The sequence below is a fragment of the Halichoerus grypus genome, chromosome 5, assembly GCF_964656455.1.
Source record: "Halichoerus grypus chromosome 5, mHalGry1.hap1.1, whole genome shotgun sequence".
Taxonomy (NCBI): domain Eukaryota; kingdom Metazoa; phylum Chordata; class Mammalia; order Carnivora; family Phocidae; genus Halichoerus; species Halichoerus grypus.
This window is the reverse complement of record NC_135716.1, coordinates 104776118-104799948: the sequence shown is the minus strand read 5'-3', so window position 1 is coordinate 104799948 and position 23831 is coordinate 104776118. Positions and strand designations below refer to the sequence as shown.

General features: G+C 38.7%; 1 protein-coding gene and 1 long non-coding RNA gene across 7 annotated transcripts in view; both read right to left on the bottom strand.

The window, feature by feature from the left end:
- Positions 1 to 12665, bottom strand: part of DBT (dihydrolipoamide branched chain transacylase E2) — a 49867-nt gene extending 37202 nt beyond the window's left edge. Inside the window, exons 1-3 of one of the 6 annotated variants that reach the window (XM_036069528.2) lie at positions 12587 to 12665; positions 5903 to 6026; positions 2450 to 2525 (exon numbers count right to left, since the gene is read on the bottom strand). In XM_036069528.2, the coding sequence (XP_035925421.1) occupies positions 2450 to 2525; positions 5903 to 6026; positions 12587 to 12637 (251 nt within the window). In that variant the 5' untranslated portion in view covers positions 12638 to 12665. Of the gene's footprint in view, positions 1 to 2449; positions 2526 to 5902; positions 6027 to 12586 lie in introns of those variants that run through there. The other 5 variants (XM_078072700.1, XM_078072704.1, XM_078072705.1 and 2 more) reach the window with 5 other exon arrangements.
- LOC118521159 (uncharacterized) lies at positions 9977 to 11814 on the bottom strand. Its single transcript, XR_004910019.2, has 2 exons — positions 10573 to 11814; positions 9977 to 10088 (listed from the first exon to the last, which is right to left on the bottom strand). It is a non-coding gene; the product is annotated as an uncharacterized LOC118521159 (long non-coding RNA).
- Positions 12666 to 23831: the final 11166 nt, after the last annotated feature.

The following is a 23831-nucleotide window of genomic DNA, read 5'->3' as shown; positions in this document are numbered from 1 at the left end:
AACCTGAGCCAAGATCAAGAGTCGGATACTTAACTTACTGAGCCTCCTAGGTGCCCCCAACTGCATTACAATATATATATATTTTTTTTCCCTTGAGTTGAGATTTATAGATATTAAGTTAGAGAAAAAGAACACAGAATTCAAGAAAGCTCCTAATATTTCTTAAAGAACTTCTGAAAAACCTTAATCAAATATGTGTTTCTCATTTAATGAACTATTAATTTTCATTAGGAATGAAATAATCTCCTTTGCCAAGAACCTTAAAACCCTGTATCAAACATATGTGTCGGGGCACCTGGGTGGCTCAGTCATTCAGCATCTGCCTTCGGCTCAGGTCATGATCCCAGAGTCCTGGGATCGAGCCCCACATCAGGCTCCCTGCTCCGCGGGAAGCCTGCTTCTCCCTCTCCCACTCCCCCTGCTTGTGTTCCCTCTCTCGCTGTGTCTCCCTCTGTCAAATGAATAAATAAAATCTTAAAACAAACAAACAAACAAAAAAACCCAAAAAACAAAAACCATATGTGTCTAGAGAATTAATAAGAGGTAGAAATTAAGGAATGTTAAAAAAAATCTGAAATCTACAAAGACTAGTCTTTGTCTTAGAAAGAAGGTATCAAAAGCATAAATGTACATAATACTTTGCAGATTTAAAAGGCATTTTCTATATATTAAATTATTTGATCCTTTCAATAACCCTCGTGAGATGTCAGAGTAAGTTCTGTTTCCCCCATTTTACACATTAAGAATCAATGCTCAGGGCGCCTGGGTGGCTCAGTTGGTTAAGCGACAACCTTCGGCTCAGGTCATGATCCTGGAGTCCTGGGATCGAGTCCCGCATCGGGCTCCCTGCTCGGCAGGGAGTCTGCTTCTCCCTCTGACCCTCCCCCCTCTCATGTGCTCTCTCTCTCTCAAATAAATTTTAAAAAAATCTTTAAAAAAAAAAAAAAAAAAAAAGAATCAATGCTCAGTAGAGACCACATGAGTCCCAGGCAAGATGGTTAGTAAGTTTCAGAGTCAAGCTCTTCTGATTTGACATCCACTGCTTTCCTTAATCCCACAATGCCACTAGAGACACAACCGTAAGGCACAATCATGTTCTTATTCTTTTCTAACTTACAAAGTAATAACAGTGAGAACTACAGAGAAAGAAAGTACAGGTGGCTCAATCAGATTCTTTTTTTTTTTTTTTAAGATTTTATTTATTTATTTGACAGAGACATAGCGAGAGAGGCAACACAAGCAGGGGGAGTGGGAGAGGGAGAAGTAGGCTTCCCGCCGAGCAGGGAGCCCAATAAGGGGCTCGATCCCAGGACTCTGATATCATGACCTGAGCTGAAGGCAGACGCTTAACAACTGAGCCACCCAGGCGCCCCTCAATCTGATTCTTAAAAGGATCTTCAACAGTATAAAACTATGGTGAAAGAGCCTCTATTTATTCATCTTAACTGCTACTTCTATTTTTTTTTTTTTTTTTTTTACAGATTTTATTTATTTATTTGACAGAGACACAGCGAGAGAGGGAACACAAGCAGGGGGAGCGGGAGAGGGAGAAGCAGGCTTCCCACAGAGCAGGGAGCCCGATGAGGGGCTCGATCCCAGGACCTTGGGATCATGACCTGAGCTGAAGGCAGATGCTTAATGACTGAGCCACCCAGGCGCCCCTTCACTGCTACTTCTAGACACCTTTAAAAATTAGTTCACTACCCAGAGGTGTTTCTTTTTTTTCCAAAAAGTAAAAGAAGGAAAAGTAGGAGAATGATGAAGGCAGTAGGAGGCTGTTTCAAGGCTTTTTTTGAAAAACTTTGAACCTTTCCAAAAATTATGTTTTGATTGATACCTTTTGGTATTATATTTTAACCTATCCTAAAAATATATGTAAACAGAATGGTGAGTCAAATGTACTGGCATTCTTACTGAGGTCATTTTTAGTAAAGAGAGCTTAGACTCTATCATGATTTTAAAATAGTCTGGAAATAAATAGTTCATATACAAATGTCATTCAAGCACATGGTCATATCAAGTTAACATCTTTGACAGACTAATTTATCTTTTTTAGCTGAAGTGAGGGGTGGGCAGTGAAAAAAATTTTTTAAAAGAAAAGATAATCCTTAAGCGATTACATCAAATAAAATGTCATGATGTATGATGAATTGTATTAACAACATATTAGCAACACAAACTATTAAACTAAAACTTACTAAACTTATCGCTTTTAAAAAAAGCATTGTTATAGAAAGAAGTTTCTCAACTTAAATAATTCCTATTTATTTTTACACAAATTTTTTTTACATTGACTTAAAATCTTTTTCAGAATAACTTACCATTCTTTTTTTTTTTTTTAAGATTTTATTTTTAAGTAATCTCTACACCCAGCGTTGGGCTTGAACTTACAACCCCAGATCGAGATCACATACTCTACTGACTGAGCCAGCCAGGTGCCCCAACTTACCATTCTTTAATAGTTACTTCTCTAATCCCTTCTCCGATGTCTGAGAGTTTGAATTGAACAATCTGTCCCTGCAGAGCTTCAAAGACAAATGAGAAATGGTCTCATTAAATAAGTAATGTATTCCTAACAGATACTTTCACAGCTAAAATGAGAAAATATTCTCAAGCAGAGGCAGAAACTATTGCATTTTACAGACAAAAATGTATTTTATAATTTTTAAAAGCATAAGCGTCATTCATAACCATCAAAGATTTAAATAAATCTTAAATAAATCAGCGTCACAGACCTACTGATAACTGCCACAGCACTTCCATTTTCCAACTTCCCAAATAATGCTCTTTTACAAGGGCATAGAAGGCCCAGCTAGCTGGATCTCCTTGTTTTCTGTTATTAAACTGTAATAACCATTAGTGTCCTGTTCTTAGATCTCTTTTGACTTCATGTAACTCTTCCCATTCTTAGTGGCTAACGATCAGGCAGGTCCGTATCTAGACAACTTGAAAAATTTTCATCTGTCCAAACCATGTTCTGCCAACTTATCATTAAGTTTTAGTCCCTCTCCTTCCTCTTACCATTGTTTATCCCTTTTTGAATTTCTACCCCACTCTTATAACAATTAGATGCAAGTGATACTTTATGGTAATTATTCCCAAGAATAAGTATTTCTGGTCAACAGAAAGTAGGTATGGATCCTCTCACTTTTCCAGGGTAACAAGTGGCTCTGAACCGATTCAAGAGTGCTCCTCTATCTTCAGACTGCTATTCATCAAAATTGTTTACAAAACACACAACAAGCCAATTCAGGTCATAAGATTTTCTTTAATAAATACAAGGAGAGAGGTTAATGGTTAAGAAATACAAATGCATTTTTGATATGGAGGTATTAGGCACCTCTTTTTTCCTCTCTAGTAAGTTCAGTCCTCTCACAGCCTGCTGCTCATAGTACAAACTGGAACCTTTCTGAAAAAATAGTTTGGTATTAAGTATCAAAAGCCTTAAAAAAAAAAAAAAGTTCGTATCTTTGACTCAATAAACAACTGTGCTTTTAAGACTTTTTTCCCCTGAGGAAATAATTAAGAGAGGTACACAAAGATTTGTGCTCAAGAATAGTTATCATAGCGTTAAAATGAAGACCTGGGATACCAATCTAAGTCATCGAAAAATGACAAGTAAATATATTATGGCACCTCTATACAAAACAATATTATTCAAGGAACAGCATGTGCAAGAAGAACATGGAAATATAGTGCATAGCATGGTTAGGGAATAACACGCAATTCTATGGCTGAAGATAGTATACGTGGCAAAAAGTCAGTCCAGATTTAAAAAGGCTTTCTTTGCTGTGCCACAGTGAGGTGTTTGGAACTTATCCTGCAGGTGATCAGGAGCCAGTGGTAAGTAAATATGGTCATAATTTTTTTGCAGCTGCTCCCATAAGACGTAGAGTCTAATTTACCACTACTTAAATCTATGCTGGCAAATCACTTGCTTGGACAATAGAATATAGCAGAAGTAAAGTTGTACAAATTCTGGAGCCTAGACCTCAAAGGACCTCGCAGCTTCTTCTACCATCTCCCTCTTGGAATACTGCCTTGAGATCCCAGAGTAAGGAAGCTGCTATAGTCTATTAGAGGATGAAAGGCCATGTGGAGGAGAAATGAGACACCCCACCCAAAACCCAGCACCAACTGTCAGACATGTATGTGAGACCATCTTGCACCTTCCAGCCCAGATGATCCTCTAGCTGAATACAGTTATATTAGTGAGCTCAGGTGAAACCAGCAGAGGAACCACCCAGGTAACCCCCAGAATCCTGTGAAATAATAAATCATTGTTGCTTTAAGCCTAAAGTCATGGGCAGGGTTGTTATTCAGCAATAATTAACCAATAGGGAATACCATCTGCAATTTCAGATCTGTAACTTTATATCTTTAATTTTAGAAAGAAATCTCCTTGGCAGGAATGTGGGTGGATGGGGTTGGGGAAGGGATGACAGAGAAAGCAGTTAGGAGGCTACTACAGGTACGAAACTGAAGTATAGAATTTAATATGTTTATATATTTTCAAAGCTGTCTGAAAAAAAGACAGATTTAAGAACCACATAAGATGTCAAATTAATAGATCTCAGTAATCAATTTGATGTGAAACAGGAATCTGGAAGTCTCCAGGTTTCTAGCTTAAGTATTCACTGAGTTAGGGAATATAGGAAGAGAATGTATCCCAAGCACCTAGAACAGTGCCTTGGCAGATAGCAGGTGATCAATAAATACTTGTGTTAAATGAATTTATTCTCACAACAATACAATGAGTTAGGCACTGTGATTACTCCCATTTTACAGATGATGAAATAGAAAGGAATTAAGTAACTTGCTTAAAGTTACACTGCTAGTAATAGATAGACCAAGAACCCAAAGCTCAAGGTGTTTAGAGATTAGAGCAGGAAGGTGGGAGTTTCTGCTTGAATGGCCTCTATTTTCTCTGAGAAATAAAGAGAAAAGATCAACTTTTAAAAATAAAAATCTTAAAAAAAAAGGCAAAGGTAGGGTTTATGTATCTTAGGGTGTTGTGGAAGATGACCTATAAAAAGGCATGGAAAGACTGATCTCAGGGGTTGGATCTGCCTGGAATTCCCCCATTTTTCATTGCTAGCACAGACTAAGGCATCAAGTATCTGTCAAAAGCTTAATGGCTAGGGTTCTTTATGAGAGTTCTAAATAGAACATCAGGAAAAAAAAATCTTAGTGCCCTTGCCAAATCTAATACTTAAACCTCAAGTTCTTTACTGAGGGTAGAAAAAGAAGTGAGAAAGGTAATTAAATGGTAAAAGTCAGAAAACTTTCTATTTAGGAACACTTTGGGATGTTTCATCACACAATCTTAACACAACAGACTGAGGTAGGTGCTTCATGCAATCAGTAATACAGTGACAGTATAAGGATACAATCTGCTAAGTCAACAATTTACCTGACTATTGCACTTAGATGAGCCACATGATAAAGAGCAGATGGCCCAAGACAACCCATTCCCAATATTATGAAGACACAAGCATTAATGTAAAGATACGAAAGGGATGGGGGGGGCACAGAAAAAAGAAGATGAGAAAAGGATAGATTCAGGGAAAGCAAGGAGGGCTGGGCTAGAAAGAAAAGGTTAACTTTTTTTACTTTGATAAGTCTTCAATTACTTTTTTAAAAGTTCTGAGTATGAGGGGCGCCTGGGTGGCTCAGTTGTTGGGCTCAGGTCATGATCCCAGGACCCTGGGATTGAGCCCCACATCGGGCTCCCTGCTCAGCCAGGAGCCTGCTTCTCCCTCTCCCACTCCCCCTGCTTGTGATCCCTCTCTCGCTGTGTCTCTCTCTGTCAAATAAATAAAATCTTTAAAAAATAAAAATAAAAGTTCTGAGTACGATATAAAACATTATTTTATATAGGCTATTTTGAGATCATACTTACCAGCAGTTGTTTTCAGCAACTGATGTGGATGACTATACTTGAATGAAGGATAACCAAAGAAACACACATATTTTGGCTTCAAAACATGAACATTCATACATGTTTGAAAGTAGCGAACACAAATCTAAAGATGAGAAAACAAAAAAGTAAACGCTTTTGTGAATGTTCTTGATGGCTTCTCTCTGTAAGTACATACTGAATTTCAAGTCTATTCTAAAAGTAAAACAGTCATTATCACAAAGAAACAATATGGAATTATCCAGGCCAAAATCTGAACTGGCCAAAATCTGGAATCAGTGAAAATCAAGTTTATTAAAATTGGTTATTTCTTTAGTATTTCTGTTCAAGAAATCAAAGGAACTTAAACCCTAGCACCCAGAGAATATTATTTTGTTCTTTTATTTAGTAAAACTACATCCTTGGAGTCAGATTTGTTTATATGTTTATGATCCTTGCCTAAAATTTCTTATGAAAGTGAAGAAATTTTAACAATGTATTTTATACAAACACATCGGTTTGTAGGTGCAGTCAAGTCACTAAAGACTTCCTAAAACTATTAAACAATTCAAAACTGACTGTTAGCATCTAAAGACACTGAAAAACATGTGTAGTGCTATAGGGAAAGGTTTTCTTACTATAATTTCTTACTGTAATTTACAGATGACTCTTTAGGTGTAACCATTTTGTATAACATCTTAGTTTAATGCAAGACAATATGTAATAGAAATAAGTAGACGTGAATCTATTCAACTTGATATATTAGAACCTATGTGTCTGAAAAATAGACTATTTTATTTTGAAAGTTAATATTTCAACATTATTAATACCTGGTTAACTACATCACACTTTTTTTTTTTTTTCTTTTTTTTTTAAAGATTTTATTTGACAGAGACACAGTGAGAGAGGGAACACAAGCAGGGGGCAGTGGGAGAGGGAGAAGCAGGCTTCCCACAGAGCAGGGAGCCCGATGCGGGGCTCGATCCCAGGACCCCGGGACCATGACCTGAGCCGAAGGCAGACGCTTAACGACTGAGCCACCCAGGCGCCCCTACATCACACTTTTAAACATAAAATTTCTTTTTTTTTTTTTTAAAGATTTTATTTATTTATTTGACAGAGAGAGACACAGCGAGAGAGGGAACACGAGCAGGGGGAGTGGAGAGGGAGAAGCAGGCTTCCTGCTGAGCAGAGAGCCTGATGTGGGGCTTGATCCCAGGACCCTGGGATCATGACCTGAGCCGAAGGCAGATGCTTAACGACTGAGCCACCGAGGCGCCCCTAAACATAAAACTTCTAACCCCCTTACTGTATTTGAGAATAGTGGAATGTATTTGAAATTTTTTTATTAATGTAGGAGTTACTTTTAATTTAAAAAATTACTTTAATGTCATGTACTTTATCCTTTAGTGGTGATTAGCCTTTTATGTTATAATACGTATTATGTTATGTATTATAGCCATATTATAATGAATTTTGTTCTTTTTCTGAGAGCAAATAATATAAAAACAAATATTTGGTTTACCAATAGGAACAATACATTTAAATTATTACATGATATTTCACCTTAATTTCCAAGCTGTTACTGATTTCTGAAGGCAAAGAAAAACTAAAGATCCCTTTCCTAAAACATAAATAATCTTAAATCATGCATCTTAGTTTTATCTTAAGAGATAATCATAAAGCAACTAATCTTTACAATACATATTTTATTCTTATTAACATTCAGGAAACATAAAACTTAACTAAAATTGATAGCTTAAAACTTAGCGGATAGGGGGGCGCTTGGGTGGCTCAGTTGTTAAGCATCTGCCTTCGGTTCAGGTCATGATCCCAGGGTCCTGGGATCGAGCCCCGCATTGGGCTTCAGCCACTTATCGGGCTCCCTGCTCGGGGGAGGCCTGCTTCTCCCTCTCCCACTCCCCCTGCCTGTGTTCCCTCTCTCGCTGTGTCTCTGTCAAATAAACGGATAGAATCTTAAAAAAAAAAAAACAGAACAACTTAGCAGACAGTGAAAGAATTCTCTTTCCCAAACCCCCGTTTTCTGTGTCCTTTCTTTCTCCTTCAACTCCCTCAACCCTGGATCTTAGTCAACAACAGAATCAAAGGCGTAAATCAACTTACACTTCATCAGACATTCATAAATTTTAATTTAGGGCAGTAAATGGAAGTTTTGAATTATATGGATTCACCTTGATTTTTTAAAAAAATCGTTTTTTAAAAAACCTTTGAAAGGGGGCGCCTGGGTGGCTCAGTCATTAGGTGTCTGCCTTCAGCCCAGGGTCCTGGGATTGGGCCCCACATCCAGCTCCCTGCTCAGCGGGAAGCCTGCTTCTTTCTCTCCCTCTCCCCCTGCTTGTGTTCCCTCTCTCGGCTGTCTCTGTCAAGTAAATAAATAAATAAAATCTTAAAAAAAAAACAAAAAAAAAACCTTTGTTGAAGGTCCTACCTTCAACAACGGCAACTTTTATTGAAGAACTACTCACCAGGCAAGAGAGGCAGGAACTATCAAACTTTACTGAGTTCCTACCTAAGAGCTGGGTACTTTAAAAGTCTCTTTTTTTATCTTCTTTTTATCTCACAATTACCTTCAAGAAAAGGCACGTTAGCCCTCTTTGAAAAACTAATGAGTGCTTTGCCCAAGGTCACAAAACAAACAAATGGCAAAATTCAGCTCTGAAACCAAGTAAATTTGACTCTAAAGCTGAAGCTCTTTCTCTCACACCACATTGTTATATGTAGGAGAAATAATCCCCACTTTGAATTTATAACCTAGCTGAAACACTAGCCCCCCCCCCCACACACACACTCATGCATGGGCATGTATGCTCTAGTTTTTTGTAATAAGTATAGGCAGTAGGTTTTAGATGAGTTTTAGTAGAGTTTTTTTGTGTTTTATTTTGTTTTTTCAGGTTGGCTTGATCTGGGAAGGCTTGCAGGAGGAAGAGTTGAGGTGGGCCTTGCGTAGTAAGTATTAATAATTAAAGAGCAGAAATGCACTTTTAAGGCAGAAGGAACAGAATAAACAAAGGAACTGCTGCCGGAATTTTTCTCCTCAGGCAGTGAGTTGCTTGATTTGGCTTGATCAAATTTATAAAAGGGAGCATTGGAAGTGGCTCAAGGACCAAATTATCGATGACTGTAAATGTCAGGATAAGGAGTTTGAACTCCTACACTATAGATTATTGAAGAAAAAGGACTAAGAAATTAATACAGTTGCAGTTTATTGATTATTAACAGGAAAGCCAAGTAAGAGAGGAAAAAGTTAAGATACTATTATAGTATTTGAGGCATGAAATAACAGGCTCCTGAAGTGATTTACAGTGGAAAAGGAGAAAGCAACATAAGTACAACAGACATTATGTGATAGTAATTAAATGGATTAAGAGAAGGCTAAAAAACATTAATGAAGCTGCTGAATGGAAAGATAAAAAAGCAACAGCAGGGAGAAGGAGAAAAAATAATTTGTCAAGCTAAAAAAGACATTTTTTTCTATAAACAGAATACAAAAAATAGGAGATGAAACAAAGTTCTAGCAGATTCAAATAAGGAAATAAATAATAATTAAAACAGGCAGTTGTTGAGCACTCCTAAAGACAGGGATTGTGCTGGGCTTGGGAATTCAAAGCTAAAAAAGCTACAGAATATAGTCCCTAAATTCAAGTTGCTTACACTTCATTACAGGAAGACAGACAAAATTGAAAACTTCAATGTTAATTCAATATGATAAGTTAATCAAGAGTCAATGCTTGATGCAATGGGGGAGTATAAAACACAACATAGTAAGGCCTTGTTAATAATTTCCTATAAGTATTAAGACCTCTTGATGGGACGCCTGGGTGGCTCAGATGGTTAAGCATCTGCCTTCGGCTCAGGTCATGATCCCAGGGTCCTGGGATCGAGCCCCACATTGGGCTCTGTGCTCAGCAGGGAGCCTGCTTCTCCCTCTCCCTCTGCCTGCCTGTCTGCCTACTTGTGATCTCTCTCTCTCTCTGTCAAATAAATAAATAAAATCTTTAAGAAAAAAAAAAAGACCTCTTGTTGTTTATAACTTTTTAACAGATGGAAAAAATAGACTTTTTACTGAGTTGTTCAACAAATGTTTATTGAGTATCTACACTGTGCCAGGCACTTGGGATTAGAGAACAAAATAGATGAATTCCTCTCTCATGGAATGTACAGTCCATACCTACAAAGGAAGACAATTAAAGAGGTGATGATGACCATAGTGTTATAATGGGAGAAATAGAGTATTAAAAACAAACACAAAGGAGGGAACCAACCTACTTCAAGAAAGTAAACTTGAAGTAAGATCTAAGGGATGAGTAGGAGTAATCCAGGAGATGAGGTGTATTGCAGATGAGGCCATAGGGAAAGAAAGCAAGAGTCTTTAAAGCAGAGGAAATAGATGTGCAAAGGTCTGGAGTTGAGAGAGAGAGAGCAGTATGTTTAATTAATTGAAGCTCAATGTACTTCCAGTGTGGTTCAGTGTGGGGCAAGGGTGAGGGTAGTGTCAGAGTGGGGGCTGGGGTGAGTAGGTTTCAGCAAGAAATGAAGCCTGAGAGATTTGGAAAGGCCCAGATCATAAATTGCCTCACAGTGTTTTAGATTTTGGACATTTTGCTTGCAGCAGTTTTAAGCAAGGAAATGGCATTCTCAAATGCATGTCTTACTTTATAAGATCACTCTGGTTACACTATGGAGAATGGGTTGGAGAGGCACCGATTGGAGGCAGAAAGTCCAATTAGGAAAGACCAGGATAGCTGCAGTTGGGGGCAAGGTGGAGAATAATGACTAAATTTTGGAGATTTATAGGCTAGAATCAAAAGAGAAACAGGTCTGGGGTGCCTGGGTGGCTCAGTCGGTTAAGCATCTGCCTTCGGCTCAGGTCATGATCCCAGAGTCCTGGGATCGAGCCCCGCGTCAGGCTCCCCAGTCGGCAGGGGGCCTGCTTCTCCCTCTCCCACTCCTCCTGCTTGTGTTCCCTCTCTCACTGTCTCTCTCTCTGTCAAATAAATAAAATCTTTAAAAAAAGAGAAACAGGTCTGAGGGTTTAGTTCTGGAACCCAGAATCCAATGTGCCTCTGAGGCATTTGAGCAGACGCTGTGAGATGGCTAAATGCTAGCTTCAAGACCCGTGGTGCTAGCAGTGGCCATGTAACATAGTCCTGGCCAAAGAGTCTGACTGATACTGCCCCTTCCTCCTTCCTGCCTTGAATATGAAGTTGTAGCAGCCCTCTTGTAACCATGAGGGAAAGGCCATATGAATTGTTGAAATGACAACCCTGGTAAGTATGAGCCATTTAACCAGTGCCAGGGGCCATCTAGCTTTGGGACGCACAGATAGTTAATTTCTCATTTATTGGTTGGGTTTTTATTACTTGCAGTTGAAAAATACCTAATGTGCATGCAACTGGAGACTTCCAGGATGGTAGGATATATATGGGTCTGGAGTAGAACTGGCTTGAAGACTGGGGAACTTTAGGAATCGTCAGCATATAGACAGCAACTAAATTCAAAGAAGTGCCTGAAATAGTCCAGGAAGCACAGAGGGCCATAGTCAGAGCCCTTATAAACAGCAATACATATTTAAAAGGCAGGCAGGAAAATAGGAGATTGGGATGGAGTGGCCAAACATCTAGAAAGAAGAATATTGGGAAGCTGGTGTCACAGAAGCCAAGCAAGGAGAACTTTCAAAAAAGAGGCCAATACCTACCACTGTGTAAATCTCAAGTTACATAGTATCCTCTGAGAACTCCTCTCTGACCCCCCAAGACCCCTCCAATGTGTTCCTGTAACTCTATACTGTCCCATTATAGCACTTCTCAAGCTGTCCTAATTCCTTGTTTATGTCTCTTTCTCCCCTGCCTTCCACCACAGTGTTGTAATTAATCTGAGACGGCAGGGGTCTCTCTTACTCACATTTGTTTCCCGAGTGCCTGGCACAGTACCTGGTACACAGGAGGCTCTCGACAGATTTTGTAAGATCAGGGGTCGACCACTGTAAGACGTTAGGGAAGAGGGATCCCAGAAGGAAAAACGCTATGCAAATAGGATGAAACACTATGATTACTGGGATGTTAGGTGTCTGGTGCTAAATGGTTGTTCAAAGGGAGAAACTTACAAGGGAGATGGTGGTAGGTCGTAGCTCTGGTGATAAAAAGGTTGTAAAGATACGTGGCGCAGGTCCACAGAATGAAGCCTGAATCTCTCTGCTCCTCGGAGGCAAGGACCCGTGGTGTTATGCTTTGCTTTACCGGTCTCTTCCTCTAGACTGTAAGTTCTCCGAGGCAGGGGTCGTGTTGTCGGTGTTTGGCACACAGTGGGTGCTCAATAAATGCTGAATGAATGTATATTTCCATATCCCCAGTGCCTATCACAATGCCCAGCACCTAGATGGTGCCCAATAAAAGGCTAACGGGTGAAAGGCTAAATGGGCTGGGTGTAGATAAAGCTGGAAAGAGACGGAGTCGCGACAGAAATGCGGCCAGGTAAGGAGGGAGTGGGTCTCCGGACCGGTCCGCTCGCCACCTTCTCTGCCCTTCGTTTAGCATACATACATCCTTCCACTTCTCCATCCCGCGTGCCCTGTCCGCCTGGCACTCGGACGACAAAGTAACACCCTCCCCGGGAATACTAGCGACAAATCACTCCTTCCCGACCTCAAATGAGCCCCAAACCGCTTACCAGCCGCCCGGCATTCTGGCTCCAGGACCTCAGCACACGCACTGCAGCCATCTTACCCGGAAATGACACATGCTCCGTGGTTGTTAGAGTTGTCTCGCGGGGGCGACCTATTGGGAGCCGGGAAACGCACCTCCCCCTGAGCGGCCAATGGCGAGGGAAGGAACGAGCCTCCCACCCCATAGCCAACCAGCGGGCGGGGCGGGGCCTGAGATAACTTTGCGCGGGGGGGGGGGGGGGAGAGTCCCCCGAGGAGGTAAAAGAGCACGCTGGAGGCGGGGGAATTGGGGAGGCAGCTCAAAGTTAGTTTCAGGGACCGAGTTGGGCAAGCCATTGCTGTGTCCACCAACGACCATCTTTTTCATCCATGAAGTGGAAATAGAGACTGTTAAGGGAACACAAAGGGAAGGCACTTGGAGAGAGTTACGGTGAAGACCTGATGAGTAGGAAAATACCCCTTTCAGCTTGTATTGTACCCGCCTTGATTACAGAAAATGGCACATTTCTATACTTTGTAGCAAAGGCTGTGTACCACTAATTGAGTCACAAGTCTATGCTGGAATCCTACCCAGTGACTGGTATTCCTTACTCCCATGGAGGGTTCTTGGTGACCTAAATCGCCTTTTCAATTTTTTCTTTCACAGAAGATAAAGGTTACCCTAATGTCTAAAATAAAGACATTATCTTTTCTTCTTAGAGAATGTTGTCAGATGCAGCTCCCCAGCATATATAGTATATATCACAGACCTATAACCTTGATTTACTTGGCTCTTGGAGAATGTCAAATTCAGGTCAAGTTGATTGGGGGGAATGTAAAAGTTCAGAGCTTTAATAGTCTTTCTCAGAGTAACTAGGACACCAATTTCTAGAAACTTCCAGGATGACATTTGCCTGGTTTTTGCCCTCTAGATGGGAATTAAAATTAAAGAATTAAAGACAAAAAAAAAATGGGAGGGGCGCCTGGGTGGCTCAGCCATTAAGCATCTGCCTGCCTTCAGCTCAGGTCATGATCCTAGGCTCTTGGGCTTGAGCCCCACATTGGGCTCCCTGCTCAGCCAGGAGCCTGCTTCTCCCTCTCCCCCTCCCCCTGCTTGTGTTCCTGCTCTCATTATCTCTCTCACTCTCTCTCTCTGTGAAAATAAATAAAATCTTTTTAAAAAATGGGAAAAAACATTATAAATCCTCAACATTGAAGGTTAGTGGCTGTGAAACAAATTCTCAGTTATTTCACAGATTTACTGTCTAATATTACCCAAACTCACACTTTTTTTTTGCTTTATTTGCTTTTCAGTATATTTCACATACAAACTATTATAAGCAATAAATCCAAATCATTACTTTTATAACAAAATCTGGAAAGTCAAAAGAACTTTAATTTTTTTTAACTTTCCTATTAACAAAACATTTTATAGGCACTACTTATTTGATAACCCCATATGTGCGTGTGTTTTTAAAAACAAGATGTAGTAGCCGTGACTTTGAAGTGAATTATTTTCTTCCCAGGGCCCCTATACCACCTTCTTCCTCTTAACTTTCCCTTTAATTCTACCTTCTCCCAAGAAAATATTTGGTTATTCTTTTCTTTTACCCTCTTTTGACCTCAGTGGATTACTACTTCCACATTCAGTGTTGTGTGTGTCCTTATCTTTCAGCATCAACAGTTATGTCACCTACTTACTAGTTATTCCTTTTGCTTGAGTTCAAAAGAACCAAAGAACCATTTTTTCCTTTTCCTAATTAATAAAGTGACTGATTATGACCCATCAGTTCCACTGCTAAGTATCTACCCAAGAGAAAGGAAAACATATGTCCATACAAAGACTAGTACAAGAATAATGGCAATAGCATTGTTTTTAATAGCCCAAAACTAGAAACAGTCCAAATACTCTTCAACAGATGAACAAATGAACAAAATGTGGTATATTCACATAATAAAAGATTATTTATCCTTAAAAATGACTGAAACACTGGTACATGCTGTGACATGGACAAACCTCAAAAATATTATGGGAAGTAAAAGAAGCCAGATCTGAAAGGTTATATATTGCATGATTCTATTTATGATTCTATTTATCTGTAGATAAAACAATCTACAGAGACAGAAAGCAGATTAGTGGTTGCTTAGGGCTGGGAATGGGAATGGGAAATGGCAAATGACTGGGAATGGGAATGGGAAAAAGCTTTTTGTGGTGATGGAAATTTCCTATTACCAGACTGTGGCGATGGTTGCATAACTGTAAAATGTACTAAAAATCACTGAATTGTACACTTAAAACAAGTGAATTTTGTGGTATATAGCTCAACGACGCTGTTAAAATTTGTGTTACATTGTACACTTACAAAAGAATAATGTAACATATAGATAAGTCGCACATAATAACAAAAACCTTGAACTCATTACCCAATTTAACAAATAGAACCTTTCCTATTCTAGGGAAGGTCACACTGTCTGCTCCTCTTAACCCTTCCTCTCACCTGAGGTAAACATCATCCTGCGTTGTGTGTTCAGCATACCTTTGTTTCCATATGTTATATATGAATCTCTAACAATATCTTGTTTACCTTTGCTTATTTTTGAGTTTTATAAAAATGGTATCAAATTCTATCTTTCTGCAACTAGCTTTTATGACCATGCCACTATGTACTTATCCGTTCTCTATGCAGTGAACATTTGTGCTGTTTCCAGTTCTTTGCTATTGCTATTACCACCAGTGCTGCTATATACATTCTTTTCTCCTGGTACATGTGCTAGAGTTTCTTTAGGGCAGTGCTTCTCAGATCGTAATGAACATTCGTATCATCTGGGGATCTTGTCCTAATGCAGATTCCAATGCACTAGATCTGGGTGAGGCCTGAAATTCTGCATTTCTAACAAGTCTAGGTGATACAGTTGCTACTGGTTAGCCAATTACACTTTGATTAGTAAGACAAGGATATATACTTAAAAATAGAATTGTGGAGGGGCACATGGTTGGCTCAGGTGGTGGAGCTCTTGATCTCGGGGTTGTGAGTTCAAGCCCCACACTGGGTGTAGAGATTACTAAAATAAATAAACAAACAAACTTAAAAAAAAATAGAATTGTGGAGACTTGGATTATAATTATCTTTTTTTTCTTTTTGAGAGAGAGAGAGAGCATGAGCGGGGAGGGGAAGAGGGAGAAGGAGAGAGGGGATCTTAAGCAGGCTCCACGTTCAGCACATACCCCAACACAGGGCTGGATCTCACGACCCTGATATCATGACTGGAGCCAAAACGAAGAGTGGGTTGCTTAACTGACTGAACCACCGAGGCACCCCAAGATTATACTTATCTTTAACTTTACCCAAGATAATGCTATATTGTTTTCCAACATGATGATGCAAAATACACAGCAGCTGTTAAGAGATAACCCATTGTTTCTGATTTGATATTGTTGCACTTAAACAGAGTTAATATTTTCCCAATATAGTAGTTATAAAATGGTATCATGTTCTTACTTTGAATTTCCTGGATGTTAATAAGGTCGAACACATTTTCGTATGTTTATCAATCATTCTTGAAGTGCCTGCTCATGTTTTTAGCTTATTTTTTCACTACTGTGTGTATGTATTTCTCTTGATGATTTGTGTGGGAGTTCTTTATGTATTTTAGATTGTAATGTTTTTTCATTTATGTGTTTTTGGTATCTTTTTCCTTGTCTTTGCTCTTTTATAAGTGTCTTTGGTATACAGAGTTCTTCCTTTTAACAGGGTTGAATGTATCCGGGTTTTGTTTTTGTTTTTTTTTTTTCTGTATGGTTAGTGCTTTTTCTGTCTTAAGAAATACTTCCCAATTGGGTGGCTCAGTCGGTTAAGCATCCGACTCTTGATTTCAGCTCAGGTCATAGTCTCAGGGTCCTGGGATCAATCCCCACATCAGGCTCTGCACTCAGCATGAAGTCTGCTTGTCCTTCTTCCTCTGTTCCTCTCCCACTCCCTCTGTCTCTCTCTCAAATAAATAAATAAATAAATAAATAAATAAATAAAATCTTTAAAAGAAAAAAAAATAAATACTACCCAATCCAAAGTTCTGAACGTAGTCTGCTATATTTCCTTCACATTTAAGTCTTATTTTGTTTTGTTTTGTAATTTTAAAATTGAAATATCATTCACATACCATGAAACTCACCCTTTTAAAGTATATAATTCAATGATTTTTAGTATATTCATAAAGTTGTGCAACCATTACCACTATCTAATTTCAGAATATTTTCATCACCACCAAAAGAAACCTCATACCCATTAAGAACTTCCCATTCTGGAATTCCCCCCACCCCCACCCCAAGCCCCTGACAACTACTAACCTATTTTCTGTCTCCATACATTTGTCTATTCAGTCGTTTCATTTCATATAAGTGGAATCATACATTATGTGTTCTTTTATGACTGGCTTCTTTCACTTAGCATGATGTTCTCAAGGTTCATCTATATTACACATATATCAGTATTTTATTCCTTTTAATAGCTCAGTAATATTTCATTGTATGGATATAGCATATTTTTCTTTATCCATTCGTCAGGTGATAGACATTTGGGTTGTTTCCATTTTGGAACTATTATGAATAATGCTGCTATGAACATTCTTGTACAAGTTTTTTTTCTATCTTTTTTTTCTTGTACAATTTTAGTGTGGACATAGGTTTTCATTTTTCTTGGGTATATATCTAAGAGCGGAATTGCTGGGTAGCATATAACCCTATGTTTAACTTTACGAGGAACTGTCAGACTGTTTTCCAAAGTGGCTGCACCAATTTACATCCCCACTAGCAGTGTAGGCAGGTTCTGGTTTCATGCCCTCACCAACACTTGTTATTACTGGTCTTTTATTTTAATAGCCATACTAGTGGGGTGTGAACTGATATTTCACTGTGGTTTTGATTTGCATTTCCCAATGACAGATGATGTTAAGCATCTTTTCATGTGTTTATTGGCCATTTGTATATCTTCTTTGAAGAAATGTCTATTTGAATCCTTTATGCATTTTAAATTGGGTTATGCATATTTTTTATTTTATATATTTTATATATATATTAGATACTTTATATATTCTAGATACTACACTCTTATCAGATATCTGATTTACAAATATTTTCTCCCATTCTGCAGTTTGTCTTTTCACTTTCTTGATGGTATCTTTGAAGCACAAAAGTTTTTAATTTTAATTAATTAAAGTCCAATTTATCTATTTTTTAAATTGTTGGTACTTTTGGTGTCATAGCTCAGAAACCATTAACTAATCCAAGGTCAATGAAGATTTATATCTATGTTTTAAGAGTTTTATAGTTGTAGGGTGCCTGGTTGGCTCAGTCAGAAGATCATGTAACTCTTGGGGCACCTGGGTGGCTCAGTGGTTAAGCGTCTGCCTTCGGCTCAGGTCGTAATCCCAGGGTCCTGGGATCGAGCCCTGCATCGGGCTCCCTGCTCGGCGGGAAGCCTGCTTCTCCCTTTCCCACTCCCCCTGCTTGTGTTCCCTCTCTCGCTGTGTCTCTCTCTGTCAAATAAATAAATAAAATCTTTAAAAAAAAAAAGAAGAAGATCATGTAACTCTTGATCTCAGGGTCATGAGTTTGAGTCCCACATTGGCTATAGAGATTACTTAAATAAAAATAAAACTTAAAAAAAAAAAAGAGCTTTACAGTTTTAGTTCTTGCATTTAAGGCTTTGATTCATTTTGAGTTAATTTTTGTATATGGTGTAAAACAGTCTTTAAACTGTCTTGAAATAGTTTTTATGTATGGTGTTAGATAGAAATCCAATTCCATTTTTTCCTTATGGTTAACCCATTGTTTCAGCATCATAAACTAAGGAGTTCCTCCATTTCCACAGATCTGCCATCTCATCTGTTTAGAAATCTGTTTCTGGGCACTAAGCCATCTATTTGCCTATTACTGTGCCAATCTCACATTATCTTAATTACTTTATAGAAATTCAGGATTTTGAGAGGACAGTTGCCTTCAACCTCATTCTTTTTAAAGTTGCTCTTGCCCTTTTGTTCTTTCATATAAATTTGAGAATCTGCAAATCAATCTCCTTAAAAAAGTCCCCATGGGCATTTGATTGGAATTTCATTGAAACTGTTTTCAATAATATATCTAAAGATTCTTTGAGGTTTTCTATGTAGGTAATTATATCACCTGTGAATAATGATGGTGTTGTTTTTGCCTATTCAGTCTTATGTCTTTTATCTTTTTCTTGTAGATCTTGCTAGACTTCCATCATCTGTTGAAATGATGGAAGATGCCTAATGTTTTACTATTACTTACTATTATTATTATTTTTTTAAAGATACCATGATGTGTGGGGGATTTTTTTAAAGATTTTATTTGTTTGACAGAGAGAGAGAGAGTGCACAAGCAGGGGGAGTGGCAGGCAGAGGGAGAAGCAGGCTCACGGTTGAACAGGGAGCCTGACGTGGGGCTTGATCCCAGGACCCTGGGATCATGATCCGAGCTGAAGGCAGACGCTTAACCGACTGAGCCACCCAGGTGCCCCATTACTTACTATTATTAAGAATGAAATTTGTAGGGCGCCTGGGTGGCTCAGTCGTTAAGCATCTGCCTTCGGCTCAGGTCCTGATCCCAGGGTCCTGGGATCGAGTCCCACATCGGGCTCCCTGCTCTGCGGGAAGCCTGCTTCTCCCTCTCCCACTCCCCCTGCTTGTGTTCCTGCTCTCGCTATGTCTCTCTCTATCAAATAAATAAATAAAATCTTTAAAAAAAAAAAAGAATGAAATTTGTGGGGTGCCTGGGTGGCTCAGTCATTAAGCATCTGCCTTCAGCTCAGGTCATGATCCCACGGTCCTGGGATCGAGTCCCACATTGGGCTCCCTGCTCTGCAGGAAGCCTGCTTCTCCCTCTCCCACTCCCCCTGCTTGTATTCCCTCTCTCGCTGTGTCTTTCTGTCAAATAAATAAAATCTTCAAAAAAAGAAGAAGAATGAAATTTGCTGTAGGGTTTTCCAGATGCCCTTAATCAGGTTAGGTAGTTTACATTTATTTCTAGTTTTGTTTGACCTTGTTTAACCATGAATAAAAACATCCTGATTTTTTTCAAATGCTTTTTCTTCATTTATTGATGTAATCTTAGGTTTTTGATACACTAGCATAACATTTTTCTAAAGTTAAACTAATCGACTCAGGACCCTGAGATCATGACCTGAGCCAAAGGCAGACACTTAACCGACTGAGCCACCCTGTTGCCCCTAAATTTATAAATAAAGTTGGCCTATAATTTTTCTTCCCCAAGTCAACTTTGTTTGGTTTTGGTATCAAAGTCAAACGAGTCTTGGGGCACATGCACCCCAGTGTTAATAGCAGCATTATCAACAATAGCCAAACTATGGAAAGAGCCCAAATGTCCACTGACTGATGAATGGATAAAGAAAATGTGGTCTATATATACAATGGAATATTACTCAGCCATCAAAAAGAATGAAATCTTGCCATTTACAGTGACGTGCATGGAGCTAGAGTGTATTATGCTAAGTGAAATAAGTCAGTCAGAGAAAGACAAATACCATATGATTTCACTCATATGTGGAATTTAAGAAACAAAACAGATGAACAAATTGGAAGGAAAAAGAGAGAGAGAGAGAGAGAAGCAAATCATAAGAGACTCCTAATGATAGAGAACAAACTGAGGGTTGATGGAGGAAGGTAGGTGGGGGGTGGGCTAAATGGGTAATGGGTATTAAGGAGGGCACTTGTTATGATGAGCACTGGGTATTATATGTAAGTGATGAGTCACTAAGTAAAAAATAAAATATTTTTAAAAGAAACAAAACAAAAACAAAGTCATACTAATCTTGTAAAAAGAATTGGGGTGTCTTACTTCTTTTTCATATTACCTGGAAGAGCTTATATGAATTCATGGTTTGTTCCCTATGTATGAATATGGTCTTTTCCCAGAAAATTTGGTATATCTTGTCAGTAGAACACTCTGGACCGCCTTCCTCATCCCACTTTCTCCTGAGTTCAGTTAAATTTCTTAAATGGTTATAATATAAATAGGGCTCTATATTACTTCTCCTTCTGTTCCTTTTTTTTTTTTTAAAGATTTATTTATTTTTGAGAGAGAGAGAGAGAGCCCACACACAAGCAGGGGGGAGGGGCAGAGGGAGAGTGAGAAGCAGACTCTCTGCTGAGCCCGACATGGGGCTTGATCCCAGATCCTAGGACCCCAGGACCCTGGGATCATGACCTGAGAAGGCAGAAGCTTAACGGACTGAGCTACCCAGGTGCCCTGTTCCTTCTTTTTTTTGATCATACAAATTCTCAATGGTCTCATTTATATCATAAATTCATTATTTCTTTACAGTTTGTTTGAATCAAGATCCAGATAACTACCATCATTTGTCTTCCCCACACAATTTGCTTGTTAAAGAAAATGGGTTTATTTCTTCAGCCAGTTTTAGTAAGTTATATTTTTCAAAGAATTTGTCTACATCATATAAGTTTCAAATTAATTGCAAAAGTTGTTCAGAGTATTCTCCTGCTTAAAAAAAAAAAAAAGAAGTCTGGGGTGCCTGGGTGGCTCAGTTGTTAAACGTCTACTTTCAGCTCAGGTCATGATCCCAGGGTCTTGAGATCGAGTCCCATGTGGGGCTCCCCGCTCAGTGGGAAGCCTGCTTCTCCCTCTCCCTCTGCCTGCCGCTGCTCCCTGCTTGTGCTCTCGCTGTCTCTCTCCCTGTCTCAAATAAATAAATACAATCTTTTTTTTTTTAAAAAAAGATCTGTTGTATCTGTAATTATGTGCTCTCTATTCTTTTTAGATATTGTGCATTTGTACTTGCTTTTCTTGATCAGTCTTGTTAGAAGTTTGTCAATTTTATCAGTTTAAGGAATTAATTTGTTTTGTAATTTATTAATTTCTGCCTTTATTAGATCCTTTCTACTTTGTTTGACTTACTTTCTAATTCTTTTTCTGACTTAAGTCAATTTTCAGCCTTTATTCTTTTATAATAGTAATAATAAATGAAAAAAATTATTTTGAAGTACTAGTTTCATTGCATTCCTTAGATTTTGGTATGTAGAGCTTCCATTTTGGGTCACCTTTAAGTACTTTAACATTTTTCTATTAGTATTTCTTCTTTTACCTAGGATTTATTTACAAATGTTTGTACATTTCCAAACATATGTTTTTTCTTGTTGTTTTGCTGTCTTTTTTGGAATGAATTTCTAACAAAATTACATTTTGGTTAGAGAATGTCACCTGTATGATACAAATTCTTTGGACATTGTTTAGATTTGCTTTATGACTTAGTCATTTTTTATAAATGTTTCATGAGTTCTTTAAGAAAATATGTAATCTATAATAATTGATTGAAGAATATATGGAAATATATATGTATATAATATGCCATTGCCATTAAATCAAGTTTATTTGTTTTGTTCAAATCATCCTTATCTTTTCTAAATTTTCACCTGCTTGATCTAGGGCATACACAGTTTTGAATAGTTTTACTTTCCTGGTGAATTCAACCTTTTATTTTGTTTTGTAGTGACTTTTTTTTGTCAATGACAATGCTTTGTGTATTAAGGTCTATCTTATCATTAATATAGCTATATCAGCTTTCTTTTAAAAGTTGGTATTTATCTGGTGCATCTTTCCATCTTTTTATTTTCAACTTCTCATGATCCTTAATACTTTAAGGGCATCTCTTATAAATGGATTTTTAAAAAAATATTTTATTTATTTATTTGACAGAGAGAGCACAAGCAGGGGGAGGGGAAGAGGGAGAAACAGGCTCCCCAGGGAGCAGGGAGCCAGATACGGGACTCCACCCCAGGACCCTGGGATCATGACCTGAGCAGAAGGCAGACACTTAAGTGACTGAGCCACCCAGGCGCCCCTGGAATTTTTTTTTAAAGGTTTTATTTATTTATTTGAGAGAGCAAGAGAGCAAATGAGTGGGGGTGGGGGAGGGGCAGAGGGAGAGGGAGGAGCAGACCTGGAGATGATGACCTGAGCCAAAGGCAGACCCACCGAGCCACCCAGGAGCCCCAAATGAATATTTTTTAAAAAGAATCAATCTCTGGCTTCCAACCAGAAAATTACTTTATAGTTCCACTTTTATTAGTTGTATATGTGAACTTATTTCTACTTTCTTGCTTTAGTGCTTTCTTTATATCCTGCTTTTTTATGCTGATCCAATTTTTTTTTTAATTGAAGTGTATTTTCCCCTTAGTTCATTCTCCCTTTCAGCTCGTTTAGAAGTTATACACAATGTTACTTTATTGATTACCCTTGAAATTTTAACTTGCATACTTATCTTTTTTTAAAAAGATATTTTATGTATTTATTTGAGAGAGAGAGAGATTGAGCACGGGAGCACATGAGGCGGAGGGAGGGAAAGGGATAGAGAGAGAGGGAAAAGCAGACTCCCCACCGAGCAGGGAGCCAGTCCCAGGACCTTGAGATCATCATGAGCTGAGCCAAAGGCAGATGTTTAACTGACTGAGCCACGTAGGCGCCCCACTTGCATACTTATCTTAAAGTCTTAAATCAATTTATGTTCTAACTCTATGCCCAAAGAAGACTTTAGAATTCTTTAACTTTCGTCATCCACCTCTTGACTTACACACTTTTGTTGTCTGGTGTTATTTTATGTAATGCTTTTTTAGATAAACTGACATGTTTACAGTTTCTTTGTTTCTTTTTTCTTCTTACATATCAGACTTTCTCTCTGAGGTAATTTTTCTTTCTTTTTTTTTTTTTTATTAAAGATTTTATTTATTTGACAGAGAGAGACACAGCGAGAGAGGGAACACAAACAGGGGGAGGGGGAGAGAGAGAAGCAGGCTTCCCGCTGAGCAGGGAGCCCAATGCAGGGTTCGATCCCAGGACCCTGGGATCATGACCTGAGCCAAAGGCAGACGCTTAATGACTGAGCCACCCAGGCACCCCTAATTTTTGTTTTTTAAAGTTTTTTTTTTAATTTGAGAGAGAGAGAGAGAGAGAGCACGCACAAGCAGGCAGAGCAGCAGGCAGAGGGAGAGGGAGAAGCGGGCTTCCCGCTGAGCAGGGAGCCCAATGTGGAGCTTGATCCCAGGACCCCAGGATCATGACCCGAGCAGAAGGCAGACCCTTAACTAAGCCACCCAGGTGCCCCTGAGGTAATTTTTCTTTCTGGAGTCCATCCTCAACAAAGTATCTTAAACCCAGTTTTTGTATATCTGGAAACCACTTTCTTTATTTCATTCTCATTCTTGAAAGATAATTTTGCTGGGGAC